Below are 23,471 nucleotides of genomic sequence, written 5' to 3' on the forward strand. Positions count from 1 at the left end.
AAATAAGAGTCAAATTGACAAAAAATTATAAACATAAAAGTTAAAATTATCATTGTGCCCTTAAAAATATAAAAATCCAAAATAACATACCTTTTTATTTCAAATTAAAAAATATTCGCCATTTTCAATACTAGCTTTAAAATTTTAAAATCAATACGATCCCACAAACCACCAAAATTTTATCGTTTGGAAAAAATATGTATCAAAATCTTTAACGCTTTAATTATAAATATAGAAATTTTCATAAGCGTTAGAAAAATTAGTATTACATATTGTTAGAGATTTTGATATAATTTTAAAATTATATTATTATTTTTTTTCTGAATGGTAGGAGATTTTAGTGTAATTATAATATAAGTTTTTTTTTGGTGAGACTGCAAAACATCTCCGCCTACCAACAAGTTTTAAATTGTGAAACCTGGTTTACCAAAGAAACAGAAGATGGATAAAAAGAGTCGAACAGGAGGAGAAATCTTTGCGTAAATATTTACCCCGGTGTACGCCTGTGATTGTCCCAAAAGAGAAAAGCTTTTTCATCCAAAGCCATTAGAGCATTGGTCCACAGGCCTTTTATTCTCTTCTTTTAATCTGCAAGTTATATTTTTATCTCACCTTTTTTTTAAAAATAAATTCAACTATCTATAAATAGAAAAATAATAATTTTCAAAGTTTAAATCCACGTATTTAAATATTAACAATAACATATATATATGTATTTTTAAATATATGAAAATCTTATTAATTTCCAATTAAATATAGAATAAGCTGAATTGGTATTTATGACACTTTAATTCAAAATTACTCTATGGAATAAACATAGATTATAAATTACATATAATATCTTACTTTTCTTTAACACACTCTATCTCTATATTTCATGATTTCTTAACCTTTTATTTTATGTTTTTTTTTTCTTATTCTAACTAAATATTGCACAACATAAGTTATATTTTATTCATGAAAAAGGTACAAATTTAAAGAAGAATGACTAAAATATTTTTTGCCAATAGGCATGTGATAATGCTGATCTTTTACCTTCGGTCAAGGATCAATTTCTTGTAACATTAAGAAAAAGAATTAAAACGTTTTTTTAATTATGTAATTTATTTTAATTAAAGAGTTTTTTAGATAATTTTTTATATAATTATATCTAAACCTTCAAATGATGAAATGATTTTTTTTCTAATTTCATGGACGGTCAATTTAGTAGTTGTATGTTTTAAAATTTCGAACATTTTAAGTAGGATAAAAAAGTGAATAGATTACTTTAGGCTTGTTTGGATTAAAATTTCAAACATTTTTGGTAGATTTTATTTTATACCTTCAAATAATTAAACTTTTGGTAATGAGATAAACAAGTACAGTTTGATATTTTTGTGTATTATTTTAGTTTCTATTTTTTTTACTTCGATCAATAATTTAAAAAGATGTTTTTTGGGTGACTAAAATAAAAACAAACTAAAATTCAGGTGACCAAAATGAATGTGCAAACATGATGTGGTGTGTACAATTAACCGCGATTAGAGATTTAACGCTTAAGTGACTAAAATAAAATCGTCCTAAAAATTAAATAACCAACTAAGGAGTTTACCCAAACTAAAATGATGAAAGATGAGAATTAAAAAGACTCAAATGTTAGATCAAAATTATATATTTTTTAACTCTATCGAGTAATGAATACAAAACGAATAATTTTATTTCAAATTTTCTATTTTTTTACCAAGCGCAAAGTATTTTTAATATTTTTGTTACATTTTTAAGTTTTTATCTTTTCAAATCTCTTTTCACTCTAATTATCCCTTTTACTTTTCATAATATATTTAAATATAAAAAAAAATAATAACATTTCCCTTTTTAAACTAGATCATAGTGTTTGGAAAAAAAAAAAAACTAGATTCATAGGGCAAACTTTTTTCCATAACCAGTACTTTTGTTTTATGTATTAGTTTTCAACGCATTTTTTTATCATACAAAGTTGGAAAAGAGGAAAAAGGACTAAGAAATCTAATTCATGTCATTTAGGTATCAATAGCAAATTTTAATCCCTACCCTAATTTTCAGAATTTTTTAATACATTCACATATAAAATATTTATGTTTTAGGGAAAATTATTTATTTAATTAATTGTCAGTGTTATTAAAAATAATAAACCCATTAAACCAAGACCCGGCTTTGCGGCCATTTTTAATTCTATTGGTCCATTAATTAAAAAATCTAAATTAAAAAATATATTTTCATATATTTTTTATGGATATTTAGAAAAGTAGGCACTAATAAAAAAAATTCACTCGCCTAATTTAAAATAACTTCCTGCACTGTATAAAATGAAAATACAAAATTCGGTTATTTGGAAATCACGCCCGATAGATATTTATTTAATTTATTTCTCATCTAAATAATTATTACAGAAAACAAAACCGACAGGCGCGTATATAGAAGTACACGAGAAAATTCAATGCGGAAGATTTTTAAAAGCAAAGAAATGAGTCTCTCTATTGTCTCTTCTCTTTCATTGATTCTCATCCAGTCCAGCCATGGCCTACATAACTTGAATCCTTCAATCTTTTAACTTTTCATTGTTCTTTCCTGTCCCAACGCCCTCATCCAATTTGTTTGATAGAGGCGTTTTTTATATTTGAACCAAAAAAAAAAACGATCACTGTTTTTTCTCCTACGCAGAGGAGATATTAAATCACTGTTTCCGAATAATTTGGAGTAAGCTTTTCAAAGAAGAGAAGAAGAATCCAAGTTTTCTCAACGTAAATTCTTTTTCCTCTCTCTTGTTCGATCCCCAATTTTCATTTTGACTTAGTTTCCTTTCCTTCGCTCTACGGTCACTACTTTATTTGTACATCTTGGAGTTCTTTTTATTTGTTTCCTGAAGATATTTCTGTTGGATTCCAGGAAAATGGGGCTTATTTCGGGGATTTTTCTGGGGATAATCTTCGGGATTTCATTGATGGCTGGCTGGCGTCATATGATGAGGTACCGAAGCACCAAGAGAATCGCCAAGGTATGCTACTTTGCCTATCTCTGTTTCTTATTCCTTCAATTTAATGGATCGCAGTTCGTCAAACTTCTTGTTAATTTTGCTAGTTCCGTTAATTGTTCAAATGAGTTTCTAAAAAAAAGAAATCTAAAAAGTTGTTGAAAACTGGTTTGAGTAAATTCATTTTAATTTCCCTTGTATTACAAATCAGCTGTGGCCATGTTTTCAACTGTTCGCTTTGATTCTTTTGTTTTCTAACTGTAGTTTTAATAGTGCACTTAAATTTTGTAGTGTAGGAGGAGGTTGGAATTTAAGAGTCGGCTGAATTGAAAATTGTGCAGAGCATTAAAGCAGTTGCTATATTATCATTTAAGGCCGGTGGAAAGTAGTGAACATCAAATTGAGTCATGCCTAAACCAACATGGCCAGAATAGTGCTGTATTTTGAACTAAAGTTAGGCAATAGCTTTATAGTTGCTTTGCAACTTTTATAAATAGATTAAGTTAGTTGTTGAAGTTTAATTTCGGATGTTCATGAAGGAACCGTGTGTTGGCTGAAGCATCTTCTAGGAGGAGGATTTAAAAATAAAAATAAAAAATACTAATACGCCATTCTCATTTAAAATCTCACTATACCGAGGGGGCACTGGGCAGTAACAAGAAATTTATCATTTTCTGGTGGTTTTACAGTATCTTCTTCAATGCATATTACTGTACAATGTTCTCATGGCTTGTGTTTTAATTTATCATTTGTTTGAATGTTTGATGTGAAAATGTGGGATAAACATATTTCTCTTGCCTTGTCAGTTAGGTAATGGATCTACATTTTAGTTGGCCTTTATGGATGCTGAACTGTTCACCAGGGTTATTTAGTTCTTGTGACTACTTCATCTTTTAACTTTCAGATATTTCAACCTTTTGGATGCCCATTAATCACTATATTTGTCTTCTTTGGCAGGCCGCTGATATAAAAGTTCTTGGAGCTCTCAACAGGGATGATCTTAAGAAAATTTGCGGCGATAATTTTCCTGAATGGATATCTTTTCCTGTCTATGAACAGGTTAGTGTAGTGGTGTCAGATTAATTAGTATTCCTGTTAACATTCTCATAGGCTATTATGTTTTTTAGCGTATATAACGTGAATCTTGTATACACTTGATTCAACCTGAAGAAAACCAAATATCTCTCATTTCACTTGTTAAGTGCAAATTTTTTTCTTCTCACAAAATTTGAAATATTATTTGTTTCTGTTGTATACCTCGAACTTAATAATAACTAATGATTTTATTTTTCTTGAAGAGCAATTATACTTGAAGAAATACCTTAACATTGACTTTTACTGTGGCCGTCTGAAATATGCATCTTTACAGGCTAGATACAAATTTTTAGGGGACAAAAAAAGACTAGATACCTCATTTGTTAGGCATAGAGAAAAAGCACTTATGTTTTTGTTATTAATACATGTGTAATAGTTGCTTACCATCATATGGTATGGTTGGTCCTTTCAGGTGAAGTGGCTGAACAAGCAATTGAGCAAATTATGGCCTTCTGTAGCAGAGGTAAGCTACTTGTTTTTGGCAATTAGAATTATAGGAGCTGTTATTCAAGAAGGCTGAAGAGAGACTAATGGCTGTGCTAGGAAAGCCAAAGAAGCATAGCACTGTAGCTTTTGTGTAACTGAGGGTTTTAACTTGAAGTCTAGAATAAAATTAGATTTAGGCTGCTTATTCAGTTCTTTTGATGTTTTGCGAAGTGAAATAGTTTCACTTGTTTTATATGCAATTATAATTAAACATTTTTGGTAGTAAATAAATATGAACTTACGTTAGGGCATTTCAGATATTCTCAAAAAACCAAATTGAGTTTTCCTGTTTGCAGAATTCTTTGGAAAGGGAGATTCATGAGGCGTGAAGTATCTGCTATAAGTTTAAAATGGCTTCTGTAATGAGTATTCTAGTTATATAAAGTATTGAGCTAACAGGTTTATTGATGTTCAATTTTCAGGCAGCATCAGCAGTCATCAAAGAATCTGTTGAACCACTCTTGGAAGAATATCGACCTCCAGGAATTACTTCACTGAAGTTTAGCAAATTGTCTCTTGGCACTGTTGCTCCCAAGATTGAAGGTATGGCTCAATGAAGAATGTGACTTCATTTTCTTGCTTTTACTTGGTAAAACTGCTTTATCTTGCAGCAAGATTTAATTACAGTTGTCATGGACTTCCTTCAGATAGTGGTGGTTTCCATGTTCACAAGTACTAAGGAGTCCTTACACAAGCTAGATAGACATAATATCTATATGCGTGTCTTCCTAGTTATATTAATCATATACTTAAAGAAACTTTTTAGAGTTTATTGCTCGAGTTGATTTTTTTAGAATTTTATGAACTATTTTGAGATCCTCCTTTTAAGCATTTTCTTCCTCCATGGTTGCTTATTGAATGTAGGTATTCGTGTTCAGAGCCTTAAGAAAGGTCAAATCACAATGGATATTGATTTCCGGTGGGGCGGTGATCCAAGTATAATTTTAGGTGTTGAAGCAGCACTTGTTGCTTCAATACCAATTCAGGTTGGTGCATCAACAACCTTCCACAATTTTCATGTATTTAATTTAAATGTAATTATGTTTGAAACCATACTATACCATATTTCTTTTGCCATCTGTGGACTTGGAATTTTATGAGACGAGATTTGTTTACTATCAGTCTGTTGTTCTGTGATGCAGTTAAAGGATCTTCAAGTTTTTACTGTTATTCGTGTCATCTTCCAGCTCGCTGAAGAGATACCTTGTATTTCTGCTGTAGTCGTTGCTCTCCTTTCTGAGGTATACCATTAGAGTAATTTATGAATTGCAAGTGTACGAGTGTTTATACAGATGTTTTGGTTAATAGAACTGTCCACATGTTTCTAGAAAGAACTGGTTAATTTGCAATGAATGATCCTGTAGCTTGCAATGTTGTAAGATCAGTTAGGGTTTTACAAGTATAGATGATTACAATGCAGTTCACACCATTTAGCACTCTTCTTTTAGATCGTTTAGGGTTTTAACGAGTGTAGATGATTGCATCGCAGCTCGCATCATTTAGCACTCTTCTCTTTTTATATGTGTATTCATTCAGCTTTTGCTATGAAATGATATGTACAAGTGACCGATCAAAACTGCAAAGAATGTTAAGTAGGAAGTTATTTATGGTCATGATGAATCATACCTTCTTACATGGAAATTATTCACTTTTTTTTCCAACAGCCCAAGCCTAGAATTGATTACACTCTGAAGGCTGTTGGTGGAAGCTTAACAGCAATTCCAGGAATTTCAGATATGATTGATGTAAGTTTTTGGTTTTTACTTGAACATGTTCATACACTTTTGATTGTTTTGATATTCTTAGATACACTCGTTAATATTGTAGATTGTTCCACTTTTATCGTATTTTGTAGGATACTGTGAACACAATTGTCACAGACATGCTTCGGTGGCCACATAGAATTGTTGTTCCAATTGGTGGTATACCAGTTGATACAAGGTAAATTTGATACTTTTGTCTCTGTGCTGTTTCACCATTGTGGGAGGTGATACTGCAAATTTATGGGGAGAAGAACGCCCTAGTTTTATTTTGGTTCACTTTGAATGTCGAGATTTTCTCGATAAGCTTATCATTTCTCCTTTTGTTACACAGTGAATTAGAGCTGAAACCGGAGGGAAAGCTGACAGTTACAGTAGTCAAAGCTAATGATTTGAAGAACATGGAAATGATTGGAAAGTCTGATCCTTATGTGGTTGTATACATTCGACCTTTGTTCAAGGTTAAAACAAAAGTCATCGACAACAACCTGAATCCTGTTTGGAATCAAACTTTTGAGTTGATTGCAGAAGATAGAGAGACACAGGCACTAACTGTAGAGGTTTTGAACCACGTTCCCTGTTCATCTTTGCATATGCTGTCATAAACTCATAATCTTGTTTCTACTGAATACCATGCTAAGTTTGAAATTTGAGAAGTTTTTAGTTTTCTGGACAGAATGACATTTTGCCTTGGATTCATGTACATCTTCTATAGTGTGGCCGTGTTCAGAGTCCCCTCTTCCTCCCTTGTTTTGAAAAAAAAATTGTTTGTTTTCTTCATTTTATATTCTAATTTTATGATATATGTACTCGTTATGGTTAGTTTATGCGATGTTTATTTATGGCTTCAAACAGGTTTTTGACCAGGACATTGGGCAAGACAAGAGATTAGGAATTGCAAAATTCCGTTTGATTGAATTGGAACCTGAGACACCAAAGGAGATTATTCTGAATCTTCTATCCTCGCTCGATACACTTAAAGTAAAAGATAGGAAGGACAGAGGAAACTGCACCATTAAGGTACACCTTTTTGTTCTTTTAGGTGCTAGATCTTAATATTATGATAGTTGCTTCTGATGTCATTAAGTCCATGTATATTGCCCTTTGTTTCCATCTTTGTATATTTGATGTCTTATGTGATACCATGGTGAATAGGGATTTAGTTCTTTATCTTTTCTGATTGATATAGTATCCATTTTGTATATGCAGCTTTTGTACCATCAGTTCAACAAGGAGGAACAACTGATTGCTTTAGAGGAAGAAAAGAGGATCCTCGAAGAAAGAAAGAAATTGAAAGAAGCTGGAGTTATAGGAAGCACAATGGATGCACTTGATGGAGCAGCCTCGTTGGTTGGATCTGGAGTTGGAATGGTTGGTACCGGTATCGGTGCTGGAGTTGGACTCGTGGGAAGTGGTGTTGGTGCTGGAGTTGGGATTGTTGGGAGCGGCCTTGGAGCTGTTGGGAGTGGACTGAGCAAAGCTGGAAAATTCATGGGCAGGACCTTTACGGGGCATTCCAGCAAGAGAAGTGGAAGCTCAACTCCGGTGAATAGCATCCATGAAAATGGTGGTGCAAAGCCACTTTAACTTTCCAATGGCGATGCACGTGAATTTGGCCCTTTCAGTGCTTGCAACATGCAATGATTAATTACAAAACCGGTTATACTTGTTCATTACTCTTTGCTTGTGTTCTTTCTAGCAGTATGGAATTCAATTTCATAAATATTAGTTCATTCTCCAACATAGCGTTAGTTGCTTAGCCACTGTACCCGAATCTTTCTTTGTAACTAAATATGTAATAATCGTTTCAATAACTAGATTATTTATCACAAGTAACTTGTGTGTCGCCTCCACTGCAGTTGTGGTCAGATTGCAGTCTGAAATGTTTTACTATTTCCTTGTTTAGTTTGGGTCATGCTTGTTTGAACCAAAACTGGCCAGTTTGATGGAGAACTGGTTGATATACCAGTCTGGACAAAGGAGTTTAATCAATTTTTGAGTGAATTGCTCTGAATTGGTTGAATCACAGATTCATTCTAAAATTCATGATTTGGGTCTAATATAAAAAGTGGTAGAAAAATGTTACCACAATTGTTAATCATGCCGCTGAACTAAAACTTGAAAATTTAGTTATCATGGTATAATTTGATCCTTATTTTAATTAATTTTTATAAATTAATGCAGTGGTACAAGTTTTATACAATTAACACAGATGACTGGCACCACTAAAATCTACTGTTAGTCCACTGACGTCGCGAAGCAGAAAAATAAAAGTTGATTAATGTTGGTGCAGAAGATGAAACAAGGAATGAAGTTATTGTCGAGACGTGATCTTTTTGAGTTTGGATCTGTTGGATAAATTAAAGCGGTTTCAGTTTTAGTTGCTTTGAGACACAAATCAGAATCATTCATACTCTTCCCCAACTCATAAATAGGAGGACAATGCATTTCAATACATGTGAATTTACGTCCTCCTACATTGACAACAATACCCATACTCAATCAAGTTAAGACTTAATTGGTTTTTAATTTGAATTTCTCTTGTTTAAATATGGTATCTAAGGTACGAAAGCAAACTTATCACCCAATCCTATTAATGGACCCAAGAAATCCAAAAATAGTTATTATAGTGGGCTTTGGTTAGACCCATTTTCACTAAGCAGAAAGGATTTCATTAATACACCAGCTGGTGCAATGGCTGTATAAAAAATACAGGGTTGCATGCCCGTGTCTTAAAGCACATTTCTGGTTCTAATTATTGTTTGAAAGAAAGACCCGTCCAAATCTAACCAAATCCGTGAAGAAAAACCACCCTCCTTTTGGTGTCTACAAAGATCTGATTCAACACCCCCTTTCAATCCTTAATGAAAAAGCTTCCGTATCCTACCCAAATCCCTCAGGGAATACTATCACGTTCCAACACATATTTAATTACTTCTAATTGCCAATAAAGTAACTGTTGTTTTGGGTAAACAACAAAGATTTATTAATAATTATTGAACTCGTCGTTTGGAGATCATCATCACATTCACATTTAACATAGCGGCCTGGGAAATATCGCTGACCATCACGGGGGGGTTAGCAGCACAGCACAGCACAGCACAGCACTGCACTGCACCCAGCCAGCCAGCCAGTTAGCCAAAGCGACCCCGACAAGAGTGGGCTCGAACACTTTGTTTGTTAACAAATATAATATAGAGAAAAAGTTGGAGTGGAAGTGGAACTCAACTGGCATGAATGATCTCACTCTCTTCTCCTCTCTTTACTTCAACTATTTTTATTTTTACTTTGTTTTATTCTCTGACCTCATACTTTTCAAACTCTACATTGCAAGCTGTAAACATCTTCTTTTGTTTTACTTTTTATTTACTTTTATCCTTTTTGTACGGTATGAATCCTTTTACCGAGGTGAATTAAAAAAAAGTCAATTACTACTCGCCAAATTTACTAGGATACCCTTTGCCCTTTTTGCTCAACTCTTCCATAAGGATTTTGAAATAAAAATATTGTAATTCAAAATAATGGAATAAGTTAAGAGATATTATTATTATTTTTAAAATTTTTGAATTAAAAATTAAATGGATGTTGATTTGAAGAGAAAAATTAAATCAATTGACACATAAATTACTCAAAATCGATTGAATAACTTATTTAATTAAACTAAATCAACCAATCAAATGCTACTTGGAAAAAACAATTGGTTATTGGGCATTAGAACAAACAATGTTTAAGTTAATGAAAGTAAATTATTTCATTAAAAAATAAAGTTTACAAAAATAGATGGTACTATAAATTTTTTAAAAAAAAAAAAAAAGGAGAAGGAGAAGAGTAGGCAATAGGTCAAAGCCAGTTAAGCCGTAGCCTGTGGTAACGTATGCTGCACACTGTTTTTTAACTAAAAGAAAAATTCAAAATAATTATTATTAAAGAGTTGAAAATCCGAAGAAAACAAACAAATACAAACAAAACAAAACGAGACACAAGACTCCATTCACGTCACGCGACCCCCGATGCGCGTTGCCCATTACAACTTCCTTAACCCGCCATCAATGGCTTTCACAGAAGACAAAAACAAGTTCTGTTTTTGTAGACCTTGATCCCACGTGACACCCCACACTCGCACCATGTTCATCCCAATGGCGCGTTTCATTCACGCTCAATAAAAAAAATTTTCTACCTCCCATCAGTATCGCATCAGTTACCACTAAATTGACAATTAAACCCCCTCACTCAACGGTCACAATTAGATTCGTGACCCTCCAACTATATTCCGACACGTCAACGTTCACATACTATCCGTCACCCAAACACTCCCTCTTTATCCCGAAGCAATAAAAAAAATTAAAAATTAAAAACAAAATTAGAAACATTTTTTTTTTTCTAGTATTCAGTCAGTGGCAGAAAATTCTCCTTCTAAAGTCTAAACGGAGAAGAAAGAGAAAGCTAAATGCAATCTTAACTTCGCTTTGGTTCCTTTCTTATTTACAATCATGCCATCACGGTTTTCGCCTCCAGAATTTGCGGCGCAGACGCCACCGCAGCACCACCGCCACCTACATAGAAACATACACCTGCTCCCCCCACTACTTGCTGCAGCCGTAACCATAACTATAATACTTTTAACGGTCTTAACCATCTTCATCTACCGGAAGCTCTCCCGCAACCGCACAGCTCCATCGGAATCTTCAAGCCATCGTCACTGCCGCCGCTTCTCATACTCCCTCCTCCGCCGCGCCACCTCCTCCTTCTCCCCTTCAAACCGGTTAGGGCACGGCGGATTCGGCTCAGTTTACAAAGGAACTCTCCCCTCGTCCCCCCAGCCGCTCGCAGTCAAAGTTATGAACTCAACAGATTCATTGCAAGGAGAGCGTGAGTTCCACAACGAACTCTCTCTCTCACGCGCCTTGGATTCTCCCTACATTGTTCCTCTCATTGGGTTCTCTTCAGATTCCAGAAGAAGAAGGTTCGTTCTGGTTTACGAATTAATGGAAAATCGGAGCGTGCAAGACGCGCTGCTGGATAGAAAATGCGAAGAGCTAATGGGGTGGAGTAGAAGATTTTGTGTTATAAGCGATGTGGCTAAAGGGCTAGAGTATCTCCATCATTTCTGTGATCCGCCGGTTATTCACGGCGATATTAAGCCAAGTAATATTCTTTTGGATGGAGATTTCAACGCCAAGATTGGTGATTTCGGTCTTGCTAGATTGAAAACGGAGGATCTAATCGAAGGGCTTGAAGAAGGTGAAGTTTTGAGGAAAAAAGATGTTGTAGAAGATAACGGATCGATTTTAGAAGAAACAGAGAGCGTTTTGACGGGTTTCGAAGAAGGGGCGAGTTTGACTCTTGCTGATAGCCATAGATCACCGGAAAGCTGTGTGCTTAGAGTTTTGGACTCTGAGGCGTCGCCGGCTTTGTCACCGGAGGTGGGACTGGAAAAAGGGAGTGTTTTATCTGAAGGACTCTTTGACAAGGTCAGTGTGGAAAGTGGGAGAGATTTAGCTGGTCACAAAAAGGGTGGTTCGAGAAGAGATTGGTGGTGGAAGCAGGATCCTGGGGTTGGGTCTGAATCGGGGAGAGTTAAAGACTATGTAATGGAATGGATTGGGAATGAGATTAAAAAGGAAAGACCCAAAAATGAATGGCTTACTTCTCCAAGCTCAGTCGATAACATTAATGATAGTAAGGTTTCCAGTTCCAGCGTTGAGCATAAAAAGGAAAAGATTCGGAAGAAGGAGAGGAACAGAAAGCCCAGAGAGTGGTGGAAAGAAGAATTTTGTGAAGAACTAACTAAGAAGAAGAAGAAAAAGAAGAAAAGGGGTCTTAGTTCCAGTAACAATGGAGAACTCTGGTGGCAAAGAGATGAAGAAATGGTAGTAAGGAAAAAGAAAAAGAACAGCAGAGGCAGCATTGATTGGTGGTTAGATGGATTTAGTGGTGAATTCAAAATCGGTAGAAGAAATAGCCAAGATTGGGCTAGTGGGGATATACCGAAGAGCGGTGGGATCAGTAGCACGCCGAGTATGAGGGGAACCGTTTGTTATATTGCGCCTGAATACGGTGGTGGTGGTTTACTTTCAGAGAAATGCGATGTTTACAGCTTTGGGGTTCTGGTTTTGGTCATAATATCTGGTCGTAGACCTCTCCAAGTCACGGCCTCGCCGATGTCAGAATTTGAGAGAGCAAATTTGATATCTTGGGCAAGGCAACTGGCCCACAACGGGAGGCTTTTGGAACTTGTTGATCCCTCTATTCATTCATTGGATAAAGATCAAGCATTGCTTTGTATTACCATTGCATTGCTTTGTCTACAAAGATCACCAAGCAAGCGGCCTACCATGAAAGAGATTGTGGATATGCTTTCTGGTGAGGCAGAGCCACCGCATTTGCCTTTCGAGTTTTCGCCTTCGCCGCCATCAAATTTCCTGTTTAAATCCAGGAAGAAAGCGCGGTGAGTGTTGTATTTCTTTGATACTAGCAAGCCTTTTGATTTAACTGTAGAGTTTGTACCTAGCTGTAGGTCATTTTTATTACTTCTTGCTTATGTAGAACAAATAGTTGCCAAAATGGAGAAGAAGAAAAGAAAGCTGCTTACATTATCTCATAAGTGGGTCTCTTTCTTGCTTGGCTTGTTCTTAGAAATGTATTTTTTTTCTCCTTTTCTAAGGTGTTTACTTGAGTCTAAAAGTCTCCTTTTTAACGAATGCTTATCAACATGTATGACTTAGGATTTTAGGATCAACCCCACTCCATTTGACCCTTGCTACCAATAATGCCGAGTTTTAGGAATCCCAGGATTAACGGTAAATGTAAAGCTACAAAGACGTTGTGTTTTAGGATTGAAGGATCAACCCCACTTCATTTGACCCTTGATTAAATTTGCTCTGTTCTTGTGGGCTTAATACACTTTAATCCATACCTAAGGCTTAATTAACTGTTCTTTTTGCCCCTATAGGCCCCAGTGTATATATATGTCCCTTTTCCTTTTGTCATTTACCTTTTAGAAAGTAGCTGATTTTTGTTCCATGGATCATGAAATTCAGTAGCGTGGGACAACTCTTGGACCCGGACTTTATTTTGCATTATGACACATTGATTCAATTTTATAGTAACATTGGTGTCTTAAAATCTTAAAAACATTAGGTCCTGAATTGATAATAATGAAAGATGAAGCTCTATGTGTTAACCAAAAACATTGGTGTCTCTTCTGTTATAAGAAGGTTCTTCATAGTGTTTGTTTATAGTGGTAGAAATTATACCCCCCCGGCCCAAACAAAAAATAAAAATAAATAAAGCATGGAAAAAGTTATCCACATATCAGAATATACGCAGTTTTGTTCCATTGCAAAAAGATTCTCAAACACTCTTAGGTGCCTTTGCTTTGAGTTTTGTAGCATAAATTTGGCTACGAGTTGAGATAGAATCTGAGGTCAGTCAGATTGAGAGAGTTGAACAAAGATTTGATTGCGATAGGAATTGAGATTCTCTGTGTCGTTTTGGATGCCGAGTGACATTTGCTGATATGAAAAGCAATGCCTATTAGGTTTAAGCCTTAAGATGAAAAGTTGAGAGTGATGAGCATTTGAGCTCCTTTGGGCCTTGGGTGTGGGGCGATGAATGTGACTGTGACTGCAATTAACGATTATAATTGCGTTTAATGATCTTGGCATGAAATAAAGTTAGATGTTTCATTCCCAACAAGGGTTCTGTATTATTGGGCTTTTCACAATTTCAAGGTCTCGCTTTGGTTTTTTGCTCAAATGGGCCTTCACCGTTTGAGATGAATCCGGCTTAGTCCTTGGTTCCTCCATGGAATGTGCCTGCAATTCTGTTTGAGAAATAATATTCTTCAACTTTTCACCTCACTCAAATCTAAAATCTGAACCCCTTGTTCTTTTACCATGATTATTTTTCTTTCAACATTGCTTCTTTCATTGACATTTTTGTTATTATTTATGTTTTAAAAATCAGTACTAAGTCAAATTAAGTAAAGGCAAATCCATGGTTAAGGTGGTGAAAAGGAAAAAGCAAATGAACATGCCAGTAAATTGGATCCCTTAGATATTGAAAAAATATCAATCACATGGAGCCACAGCAACCCAAAGCGAACTTTGATCAATTATGTGAATGAGACAGTCGCGAGAAAACCATGAGTTGCAGCATTTATGAAGAGTAAATGCGCTATATTAACTAACCAACAAAACTGGTAGTAGTTGCTCAAATCAATTTATTATTTTTACCTATCTCCACTCCATCTATTCATTACCATCCGGAAAATGAAATGTAGGAATATATGACGACAGCATCTCATTTTTATAATTTCTAGAAATTATAATTTCAAAAGGTTAGAAATCAGATATGTTAAATTGATGGAGTGGGTTTGGAGTTTAATTATACCAACAATCAGAGTATCTATTTTCTAATGCTTTTCCTTGATGAGGAAGTTTTACAATAAAGAATGAAAATGAGACAGGAAGATAATAAGGGGAAGATATTAATCAGGCTTCCTTTTTTTAATTGTATAATGATTTACTAAAAATATTTTTTGTGTTTATATCATAGACAATAACCTGGTCAACAGAAATTTATTAAAAGTAATAAATATTAATATTTTAATAATAAATATTTATTACAATTATAGATATATTAATAATAAATGTTTTGTAGTATAAAGGTTAAAATATACCATAAGTCCATCTACTCTTCACAAATTTAGAATTTAGTCTTTGTATTTTTACTTTTAAGAATAAAGTTAGTCCCTGTACTTTTATTTTCAATAATTTAGTTCCTCTATTTTTCAATTTTGAAAATCAAGTCCAATTGTTAATATTGTTAAATTTCTTTATCAATTTTGTTGATGACGCATTTTCAAATAAAAAAAATACTCACTTAGTAGTCTTGTAACTAAAAGATTATGTTGTATGAATCTGAATTTAACAAAATAATTTTAATATATGTAAAAATAATACAAAATATAAATTTATAGATATAAAATAAACTCAATTAAATAACAAAAAAGATGAGAAAATCTCAAATGTATGTTTGTTTTATTGTAAACAATTTTTATAAAATATTTTTAGGTAATATGTCAAACAATAAAAAATATTTTACACAAGTTCATCCAAACACCAGAAAATATTAATTTTTCCAAAAAAGCAAGTCATTTTCTAAAAATAATTTTCGGGAAGTCATTTTTAATAAAACAAACAGAGCTTGAGAGGAAAGAGATGGTAAGAGAAAGATAACTTCATAGTAAAGGATCATACCTCGTCTTTTTGCTTGGTATGAGTTGTGTTGGTAATGTAAAGTGGATAATCCTATACATTGGTTTAGAAAAGATTATTAAAGGAGTTTAAATATAGCTTTGTCTCTAATTTTTATTGAGTAATTAGGGCTAATGGCTCAACACATGCAAACTATTGCCGTTGTTCGTATCCGTGTTAACACATATCGTGTGTGTTTTTTTAAATAAAATTTTTGTTCCTTTTATCAGAAATATTTTTTAGTTGCAGAAAATATTTTGGTTGTTGCAGAATATTTTAAGTTGAGGAAAATCCTCTACTATTTTTAAAATTTGACATTTCTATTTTACTATTCTGCCCTTCATAGAACAATATCAATAGCAGACTATTTTCTCATTTTACACAACAAGAAGCAAACATCAATTTCTTCTTTGCTTTTCTTAGCTCACTTATTTTCCGTTCAAAAAAAAATTTTCAATCAAATTTCCAACCAAGTTTTCAGCTCTCCAACCTACTTTTTTGAATATTTTTGAGAAAACAATTCCAATTATGTTCCACCTTCTTTATTTAGGTGTATAAATATTGAAATACTTCGTTAATTGAAGGTGATGTCTACTACACAATTACACCGATTACGACAAATTTATTTTTAAGATAATAATCTTTTACAACACATTGATTATTTTATTTATTTATTCTATGAATGGCATCTATTTATTTTTGCAATAGTATATTTCCAATTGGTAGTAGTTGACAATTAACATATTTGTCTTTATATTATGACATAAGATTGTACTATATTATTAGAAATAAAAAGTTTATTTTAAAAATATTAATTATTTATTAGGCACAGTATTAATGATATTTATTCAATTAATAATTGTTGTCATAAGTAGTTATTTAGAGTTTGCTACAACTATTTTTCTTCATAAACCGCATTCTCACTCATCCCATTCGAGCTGTCTGAAAACCATGGAAGATCAATCCTCTACTTCAGCACCATCCATTGATCCCTTCAAGTTACTCAAAATTGTCCAAAATCCAGATGGGTCACTCACTCGACAATCTCTTTTCCCTTCAGTTTCAATTACAGATGAAGAAAGCACCAGTTCCAACACATCTCAACTCGCCTTCTTCAAGGACATCCCTCTGAATCCCCAAAACAAAACCTTCATTCGTCTCTATAGGCCACCAACTCCACCACCAAGCACCAATCATAAGCTCCCTCTCTTAATACACTTTCACGGTGGCGGCTTTATCCTCTTCAGCGCTACTTCTCGTCCTTTCCATGATGCATGCAGTCTCAAGGCAGTTAAACTCCCAGCCGTAGTCCTCTCTCTCGAATACCGTCTGGCACCAGAGCATCGCCTTCCGGCTGCATACGATGATGCCGTTGAAACCATCATGTGGGTCCGGGACCAGGCGATGGACGTCAACGGCTGTGATCCGTGGTTAAAAGAGTATGTAGATTTTTCCAAGTGTTTTCTGATTGGTTCTAGTGCAGGGGGCAACATGGTTTTCCATGCAGCTTTACGTGCGTTGGACATCGATACCTCGCCTGTGAAAATCATAGGGCTGATAATGAATCAGCCCTACTTCAGTGGGGTGGAAAGGACTGAATCGGAAAAGCGATTCGTCAATGACAGGATCTTGCCTTTACCAGCTAATGATCTGATGTGGTCCTTGGCTTTGCCCGAGGGAGCTGACCGGGATCATGAGTTTTGCAACCCGATGGCGGCTGACGGGTTCCTTAAGGAGAAGATGGGACGGCTGACACGGTGCTTAGTGACAGGCCACGGAGGGGATCCACTAATTGACAAGCAGAGGGAGTTGGTGAAAGTGCTGGAGGCGCGTGGGGTGGATGTGGTGGCGGAGTTCGCTGAAGGAGGTTGCCATGGGATTGAAATTTTCGATCCGTTGAAAGCGGAAGCATTGCTTAAGAGCATCAAGGATTTTGTCGACACTTGCTGTCGGTGTGTTAATTCTGAGTCTGCTGCTGCCAAATCAACCCTGTGAGCTAGGCTGCCCGTACTAGCAACAATAACTAATTCTAGTAGAGGGAAATGAAATTTGAGTCAAGTTAAGTTAAATTGGGTGACTGTTAAATTAAAATCTTGTCATAGTATAACTAATTCCCTTGAATCATTAATTAACTTATTTAGTCTCAAAATTATTAATTTTTAAATTTTTTAAAATTTTAACTTTCATTATATATGGTTTAGATTTTTAAAATTTTTAAAATTTTTTTAAAATATAAATTTTAGGGTTTTTATAAATATTTAGAATTTTAAAAATTATTTTGAATTATTTTATAATTTTGTTGTTGAAAGAGAGGTTAATTTGTTTTTTTAAAGATAGGGACTAAAATAATATTTACACTAATCTGTTATTAAAATAGTAAAATTTAACTCGACTCAAACTTAAAACTCAAATTACTTATTCGAGTTGACTCAAATAACTCGATTCGATTAACTAGAAATTTAAATTTTTTTAAATTTTTTTTAATCTAATCAAGTTTTGTTCAGAGGATAATATAATTTAGTACACTCAAATTTATATCATTATATACTAATAATAATACTTATATCAATAAAACTAATACTCAATCCATTACTATAAGCATCATCAACGTCATCCACTTATCCGCCTGTCATCACATTTGTTGTCTAGAGTTGTAGTATATCTCTGGGTTTATCTTTTTTGGTACACTATCTAGATTTATTAAATTGTAACGTTTTTTACTAATAAAAAAACCTGTATAATAATATTTAATTATTTATATGTTTTGGAAAAATTAAAGAATTATAAATGGGGGCTTCTCATTGGTAGGTGAGCTAGAGCCAGTCATGCTGACTCGAGCAAAGGAAAAATACGGCACCAAAATTAACACAATAGTTTTCTTAACCAGATAAGCTGAGAGTTTCCAAGTCTCCTTTTGGCAATTCATCATTCACTCCCTCTTTCCATTATTTGTATCTCAAGTGTAAAACTCCAGAGGAACGGACTTCGATGACCAGCAGTGGAGGGGATGCGTCACCGCCACTGACTGCCAACGGTGGCGAATTTCTCCTTTCTTTACTCCAAAAGCCCCAATCGCATCATCCTCCACAACAATCTCCATTACGCCCTAGAGTGGCTCCCATGACCGTGCCTCAACCGCAAGCTCAATCGCTCGCCATTGATCCTGCCGTTCAAGCAGTGGGGCCCACACTCCCTTTCTCGCCATCTTGGTCACCGAATGGACGCGATCTCCCCAGTTCTTGGCCCCACAATCTCTCTCCGCCCTTCGATCCTAATTTGATAGGGTTTCGCCAAAACCCTTGGTTTTCTCCGGGAAACCAAATTGTCTTTAATCAAGAAGCTTTAGTGGATGACTTGAGAAGGATAGGGCTTTCAAGGATAGACAATAATAACAATCACGTAATCCCGAATCTGACCCAGCTAAAGCATCGAGAACAAAAACTCGTCTTTGGTTCTTTTCCTAGTGATATTCAAACCCTTTCAAAGCCTGATGGCGTGCCTCAAAATTCGAATTTGAAATTTTCAAATCAGCAATCTAACTCGCGGCTTAATTCCAATCCAAATTCGAGCCCATACTTTTTCCAACGTCGAAATTCTGATGAAAGAGGAAAGCAACAGCAGCATGGTGGGAATTGCAGGTCTACCCCTTCTGCTGAAACTCCAAGACAGCCTCCAGGGTTTTCAGGAAAGCCTAGAAGAGGAGGAGGAGGAAGTCGGGATTTCGGAAAAAATGCGAGACATGTTGAGCACAGTGTAAATAAATTAAAAGCGGAATTGGGTCATTTGAGTTATGACAATGAAACGAGACTTCGTGGACAGCTTGATCACCCTGTGCCGCCGGCAGGGAGCAATCCGCCGTCTGTTTCAGTGACTGAGATTGAAGGGCCTCTTTTGGAATTGCATATGGATGGTGGTGCAAATGGGTTTTCAAGGCGTGATAAGCCTAGAAGAGAAGATGGTGGCGAAGTCGATGAAATTGAGGAAAAGTTTGTTGAACCTTTGTTGGTTGAGGATGAATCTGATGATAAGAATGACAAGAAGCGGCATCATCGTGAGAAGGTAGACTTATTTTCTTACTTCTGTTACTTTTTATTGCCTTGAATCAATTGCTATAATCTGTGAAGCTTTGAGAGAACTGAGAGTTAAAAGATTGAGGTGGATGCCTGAATTATAATTGAAATTATATGGTCACAGGTAATTTTGGTAGTGTATGCTTAATACATCTTAAATTTAGTTGGTAATATTGCCCAAAATAATGTTTGGCTGAACACATCATATCAGTGCCCTTGAAGTTTGAGTTTTATCATACACCAAGGACTGTGTCTAGGCAGTCAGAATTTCATACTGAAAATTTTGGACTGTTCATCATTATTACTTAGCGAAAGGCTAGACTATGTTTGAATTCAGGATTACTTGTGGCTTTTTTTTTTTTTTTTTAAATCAGGAATACAGAAAAGATAACAGGGGGCAAAGGCTACTTAGCCAGAGGGAGAGAATGTTAAAAAGGCGGACGGATTGTCGCAGTGATATTCTCAGGTTAAATTCACCTTTACTTGCTATCTATGAGTCACTCATACCTCCTGTGGAAGAAAAAGCTAAGCAGAAACAGTTGTTAGCATTACTTGAGAAACTAGTTTGCAAAGAATGGCCAGAAGCACGGTTATATCTCTATGGATCTTGTGAGAACTCTTTTGGGGTGTCAAAGAGTGACATTGATATTTGCCTTGCATTTAATGAGGACATTCACGACAAGTCTGAAATCTTGCTAAAGTTGGCAGATATTTTGCAGTCAGATAATCTTCAGAATGTGCAGGTTGATACGTGTTACCTTCTCCAAAATTCATTGTAATAAACTACATATGTGGTGTAGCGATAATTGTTTTCCTTTCAAATTGATATATAATGTTTGCTTAGATTTTCAGTTTTGTTTTATTTTAGATGGCAATTTTCTGAATTCGCTTTGTTTCAACTGATTTGTTCTATTTATTGATAGCTGCTTCTTAGGACTTTGGTTTCTTATTTTTTACTTTTAAATAGGCCAATGTTAATGAGCCATGATTACAATTTGTGCACTCTGCAGGTTTGTAATCCTGATTGGTTGATTACAAGTGGCAATTAATGCATTCTTTTTTGTTTGCCTTTGTGGATGAAAATTTAAGATGCGAAAATCTTCTGCCGAAATTTGATTAGTACATGCCCGTTAAGTAGTCTCTATTTTACAACCCCTAAGATTCATCATCTGATTTATATTAGTTTGAGAAGTTGCGGGTTCTGAGCCCCCCCTTCTGTTTCCATTGAACTTTCGTACTTTTTGTTGTCACTTCCAGCTGATATGCTTTCATAATCTGTATAGAGAATTTGCACTTGAATTTCAGACTCATAATGTGTATGGAGAAAATTGCAATTGAAGCTTAGACTGTTTATGGTTAAACTTTACAGTAAAATTGAGTATAACTTGCTGTTGGCCTCATGTACAGGCACTGACTCGTGCCAGGGTCCCCATAGTAAAGCTTATGGATCCAGTGACTGGCATTTCCTGTGACATATGCATAAACAATGTTTTGGCTGTAGTAAATACAAGGCTTCTACGAGATTATGCAAAGATTGATGTAAGATTACGGCAGTTGGCTTTTATTGTGAAACACTGGGCCAAGTCCAGAGGAGTGAATGCAACTTACCAAGGAACTCTATCTAGCTACGCGTGAGTTGTTTGCAACTATAATGCTATTCCCATAGCTAGCAACATCATTCCTGAGCAGCATATTTCAATGGTGTTTGTGGTTAGTCTATTTGGTTTGCTTTGAAATGAATAAAAACATAGATAAAAGTATAAGCTGTGATGATGCCAATTTAGGTAGGATTCATGTATCTAGAGAGAGGGTAGGGCACATTTCAGTTATTGCTTAATTTAACTTGCAGCAATAAAATCACCTGTTCTTCTTATTTATTTATTTATTTTTATCAATTATTATTTTTAGCTAGTATTTTCTTTGCAGGTATGTTTTGATGTGCATTCATTTCTTACAGCAACGTAGACCTGCTATCCTTCCATGCTTGCAGGTGTGTATGCTTTTTGCTTCCTATATCAATTTTTTTTTTAATTAGTATTTGGATTTTGCCCTACCTTTGCTACAACATTGTTGGTAGAAATTTTCTTCTCCTAAATAGTAAAGGTTACATGATAACCTATTTTCTTATATACCATTTTTGGTTTTATTCAGTTATTGTTTATTACTATTTTTTTACATGCCTTGTCTAGTAGACTCTGAAATTTGGCTGTATATTTTAAGGATAAAGGATCAATAAACTGTGTGTTTACCAGTACCTTGTATTGCTTTGGCATGGTAGAAAGAATTGGGTGATATAATGAAAGGGTGGCACACTTAAGAAAGAGAGTTATAAAATGAATGGAAAGATCTGTCCCTGAAAGAAAAGGACATTTTATTATGGGTTTTGATCTTTCACTGGTTAGGAGCTGCAGTCATTTTTTACCTGCCTGGTTTGTGTGTGATTGTTGGTTCTGTTCCCTATAAGCAATTGTATGGTCCGTATTTATATGAAGTTAGTTTCATGTCTCACATATCATGGTCTTTATTCCTTTGCATGAAACATTTCTTGAGAAGATTTTTTTTTTGGCAAAATTACCACGACTAGATGTTTTTGGGTTAGTCAATCAGATTTTTCATTTGCTAATTCTCTTTCAGGGAATGGAGACAACCTTCTCTGTCACTGTGGATGATGTTGAGTGTGCTTACTTTGATAAAGTCGAAAACCTTTGCAATTTTGGATCTTCTAACCAGGAAACTATTGCTCAGCTGGTGTGGGCATTCTTTAACTATTGGGCATATATTCATGATTATGCAAATTCAGTAATATCTGTACGCACAGGAAGCTTGATCAGGTGAGATGCAAACTATTATCTTTCAGGAATGCTAATAAAGTTTGAGGTGAACATATAAAATGTTTTCATAGTTTCTGAACTTATAAGTACAAGTTAAGATGCATGTATCTGGTTTCGTTTTAAATACCTTCTTTGGGTATTAGTTGCATCTTGTGGGGAATGAATTATTTTATTAACAGATCCATTTACTGTAGTAAGTTCTGAGCCAGGGAGAAACATGAGTGCACTCTTTTAGAATGGCTTGCAATTTGCAAATGATCAATAGATGCTATATTTGGTTTTGCATAAACCGAGGACTAAATAGTTGTAGGTGGGGATAAAATAAATGAATTCTACAAAACAAAAACGTTTTTAATTTGATGACTCCATTTGTGCAGTAAGGGAGAAAAAGACTGGACAAGAAGAATTGGCAATGATCGTCATTTAATCTGCATAGAGGATCCGTTTGTGGTATCTCATGACCTTGGTCGAGTGGTGGACAAGTTCAGCATTAAAGTTCTAAGAGAAGAGTTTGAACGAGCGGCTGATGTAATGCAGTATGATCCAAATCCTTGGATAACACTCTTTGAACCTTACGTCCCTGGGTAACAAAACATTGTCCAAGTGTGTTAGAAAATGAATGGTTAAAGCTATTTGGTTGGTTTTCGTAGTCTGTGTGCTTTGCATCCCCCATAATCTTCAATTTTGTCCTTTTGAGTTCACATCCATTTTAAAGAAGTTTAAGCTTATTATATGTAATCAAGAAAAGAAATTTCCAAACATTTTATGGATGGATGTTAAACAAGTTGTAATTAATTGATTGATAGTGTATACAAAATTCCTGTATGATCTAAACATATTCATATCAAATGAGTGTGTTATATCGTATTTGTGTCTTCAAGTGAAATAAACAAAACAGTCTGATTTGACAAGCATTAATAAAACAACTGCTCTGCTTGAAAATAATGCCCTTAAGAAAAGACTACCATAGTTTATACCAC

At 34.8% G+C, this 23,471-nt stretch overlaps 4 protein-coding genes across 11 annotated transcripts; all 4 read left to right on the plus strand.

The window, feature by feature from the left end:
* Positions 1-2,406: 2,406 nt before the first annotated feature.
* LOC107957294 (calcium-dependent lipid-binding protein) lies at positions 2,407-8,162 on the plus strand. 2 transcript variants are annotated; one of them, XM_016892797.2, is made up of 12 exons: positions 2,407-2,759; positions 2,905-3,013; positions 3,947-4,048; positions 4,497-4,547; positions 4,993-5,113; positions 5,435-5,556; positions 5,713-5,811; positions 6,235-6,315; positions 6,426-6,511; positions 6,665-6,890; positions 7,186-7,350; positions 7,540-8,162. In XM_016892797.2, exons 2-12 carry the CDS (start codon positions 2,909-2,911, stop codon positions 7,915-7,917), a joined length of 1,536 nt encoding a protein of 511 aa, XP_016748286.2. In that variant the 5' UTR covers positions 2,407-2,759; positions 2,905-2,908; the 3' UTR covers positions 7,918-8,162. The 2 variants fall into 2 exon arrangements, with proteins under 2 accessions (XP_016748286.2, XP_040936831.1); XM_041080897.1 differs by lacking the exons at positions 2,407-2,759; positions 2,905-3,013 and having other exon boundaries at positions 4,867-5,113.
* Positions 8,163-10,229: 2,067 nt separating this feature from the next.
* LOC107957293 (receptor-like serine/threonine-protein kinase At2g45590) lies at positions 10,230-13,004 on the plus strand. The gene has a single exon (XM_016892796.2). It carries the CDS (start codon positions 10,821-10,823, stop codon positions 12,780-12,782), a length of 1,962 nt encoding a protein of 653 aa, XP_016748285.2. The 5' UTR covers positions 10,230-10,820; the 3' UTR covers positions 12,783-13,004.
* A 3,416-nt stretch (positions 13,005-16,420) lies between these two features.
* On the plus strand, positions 16,421-23,340 carry LOC107957287 (UTP:RNA uridylyltransferase 1). Of its 7 annotated transcripts, none has more exons than XM_016892786.2 (6): positions 16,421-19,649; positions 20,035-20,403; positions 21,068-21,291; positions 21,587-21,650; positions 22,295-22,491; positions 22,869-23,340. In XM_016892786.2, exons 1-6 carry the CDS (start codon positions 18,579-18,581, stop codon positions 23,077-23,079), a joined length of 2,136 nt encoding a protein of 711 aa, XP_016748275.2. In that variant the 5' UTR covers positions 16,421-18,578; the 3' UTR covers positions 23,080-23,340. The 7 variants fall into 7 exon arrangements, with proteins under 7 accessions (XP_016748275.2, XP_040936832.1, XP_016748276.2 ...); XM_041080898.1 differs by having other exon boundaries at positions 21,618-21,654; XM_016892787.2 differs by lacking the exon at positions 22,295-22,491 and having other exon boundaries at positions 21,618-21,650.
* LOC107957292 (probable carboxylesterase 8) lies at positions 16,428-17,659 on the plus strand. Its single transcript, XM_016892795.2, has one exon. It carries the CDS (start codon positions 16,428-16,430, stop codon positions 17,583-17,585), a length of 1,158 nt encoding a protein of 385 aa, XP_016748284.2. The 3' UTR covers positions 17,586-17,659.
* Positions 23,341-23,471: the final 131 nt, after the last annotated feature.

Source organism: Gossypium hirsutum, chromosome A11 (genome assembly GCF_007990345.1).
Source record: "Gossypium hirsutum isolate 1008001.06 chromosome A11, Gossypium_hirsutum_v2.1, whole genome shotgun sequence".
Lineage (NCBI taxonomy): Eukaryota > Viridiplantae > Streptophyta > Magnoliopsida > Malvales > Malvaceae > Gossypium > Gossypium hirsutum.

Coding starts and splice junctions, on each gene's coding strand:
- LOC107957294 (XM_016892797.2), top strand. CDS start 2,909: ATGGGGCTTATTTCGGGGATTTTTCTGGGGATAATCTTCGGGATTTCA. Junction 5,812..6,234: donor TCGTTGCTCTCCTTTCTGAG/GTATACCATTAG, acceptor TTTTTCCAACAG/CCCAAGCCTAGAATTGATTA. Junction 6,316..6,425: donor GAATTTCAGATATGATTGAT/GTAAGTTTTTGG, acceptor CGTATTTTGTAG/GATACTGTGAACACAATTGT.
- LOC107957293 (XM_016892796.2), top strand. CDS start 10,821: ATGCCATCACGGTTTTCGCCTCCAGAATTTGCGGCGCAGACGCCACCG.
- LOC107957287 (XM_016892786.2), top strand. CDS start 18,579: ATGACCAGCAGTGGAGGGGATGCGTCACCGCCACTGACTGCCAACGGT. Junction 21,292..21,586: donor GGAACTCTATCTAGCTACGC/GTGAGTTGTTTG, acceptor TTTTCTTTGCAG/GTATGTTTTGATGTGCATTC. Junction 21,651..22,294: donor CTATCCTTCCATGCTTGCAG/GTGTGTATGCTT, acceptor ATTCTCTTTCAG/GGAATGGAGACAACCTTCTC.
- LOC107957292 (XM_016892795.2), top strand. CDS start 16,428: ATGATATTTATTCAATTAATAATTGTTGTCATAAGTAGTTATTTAGAG.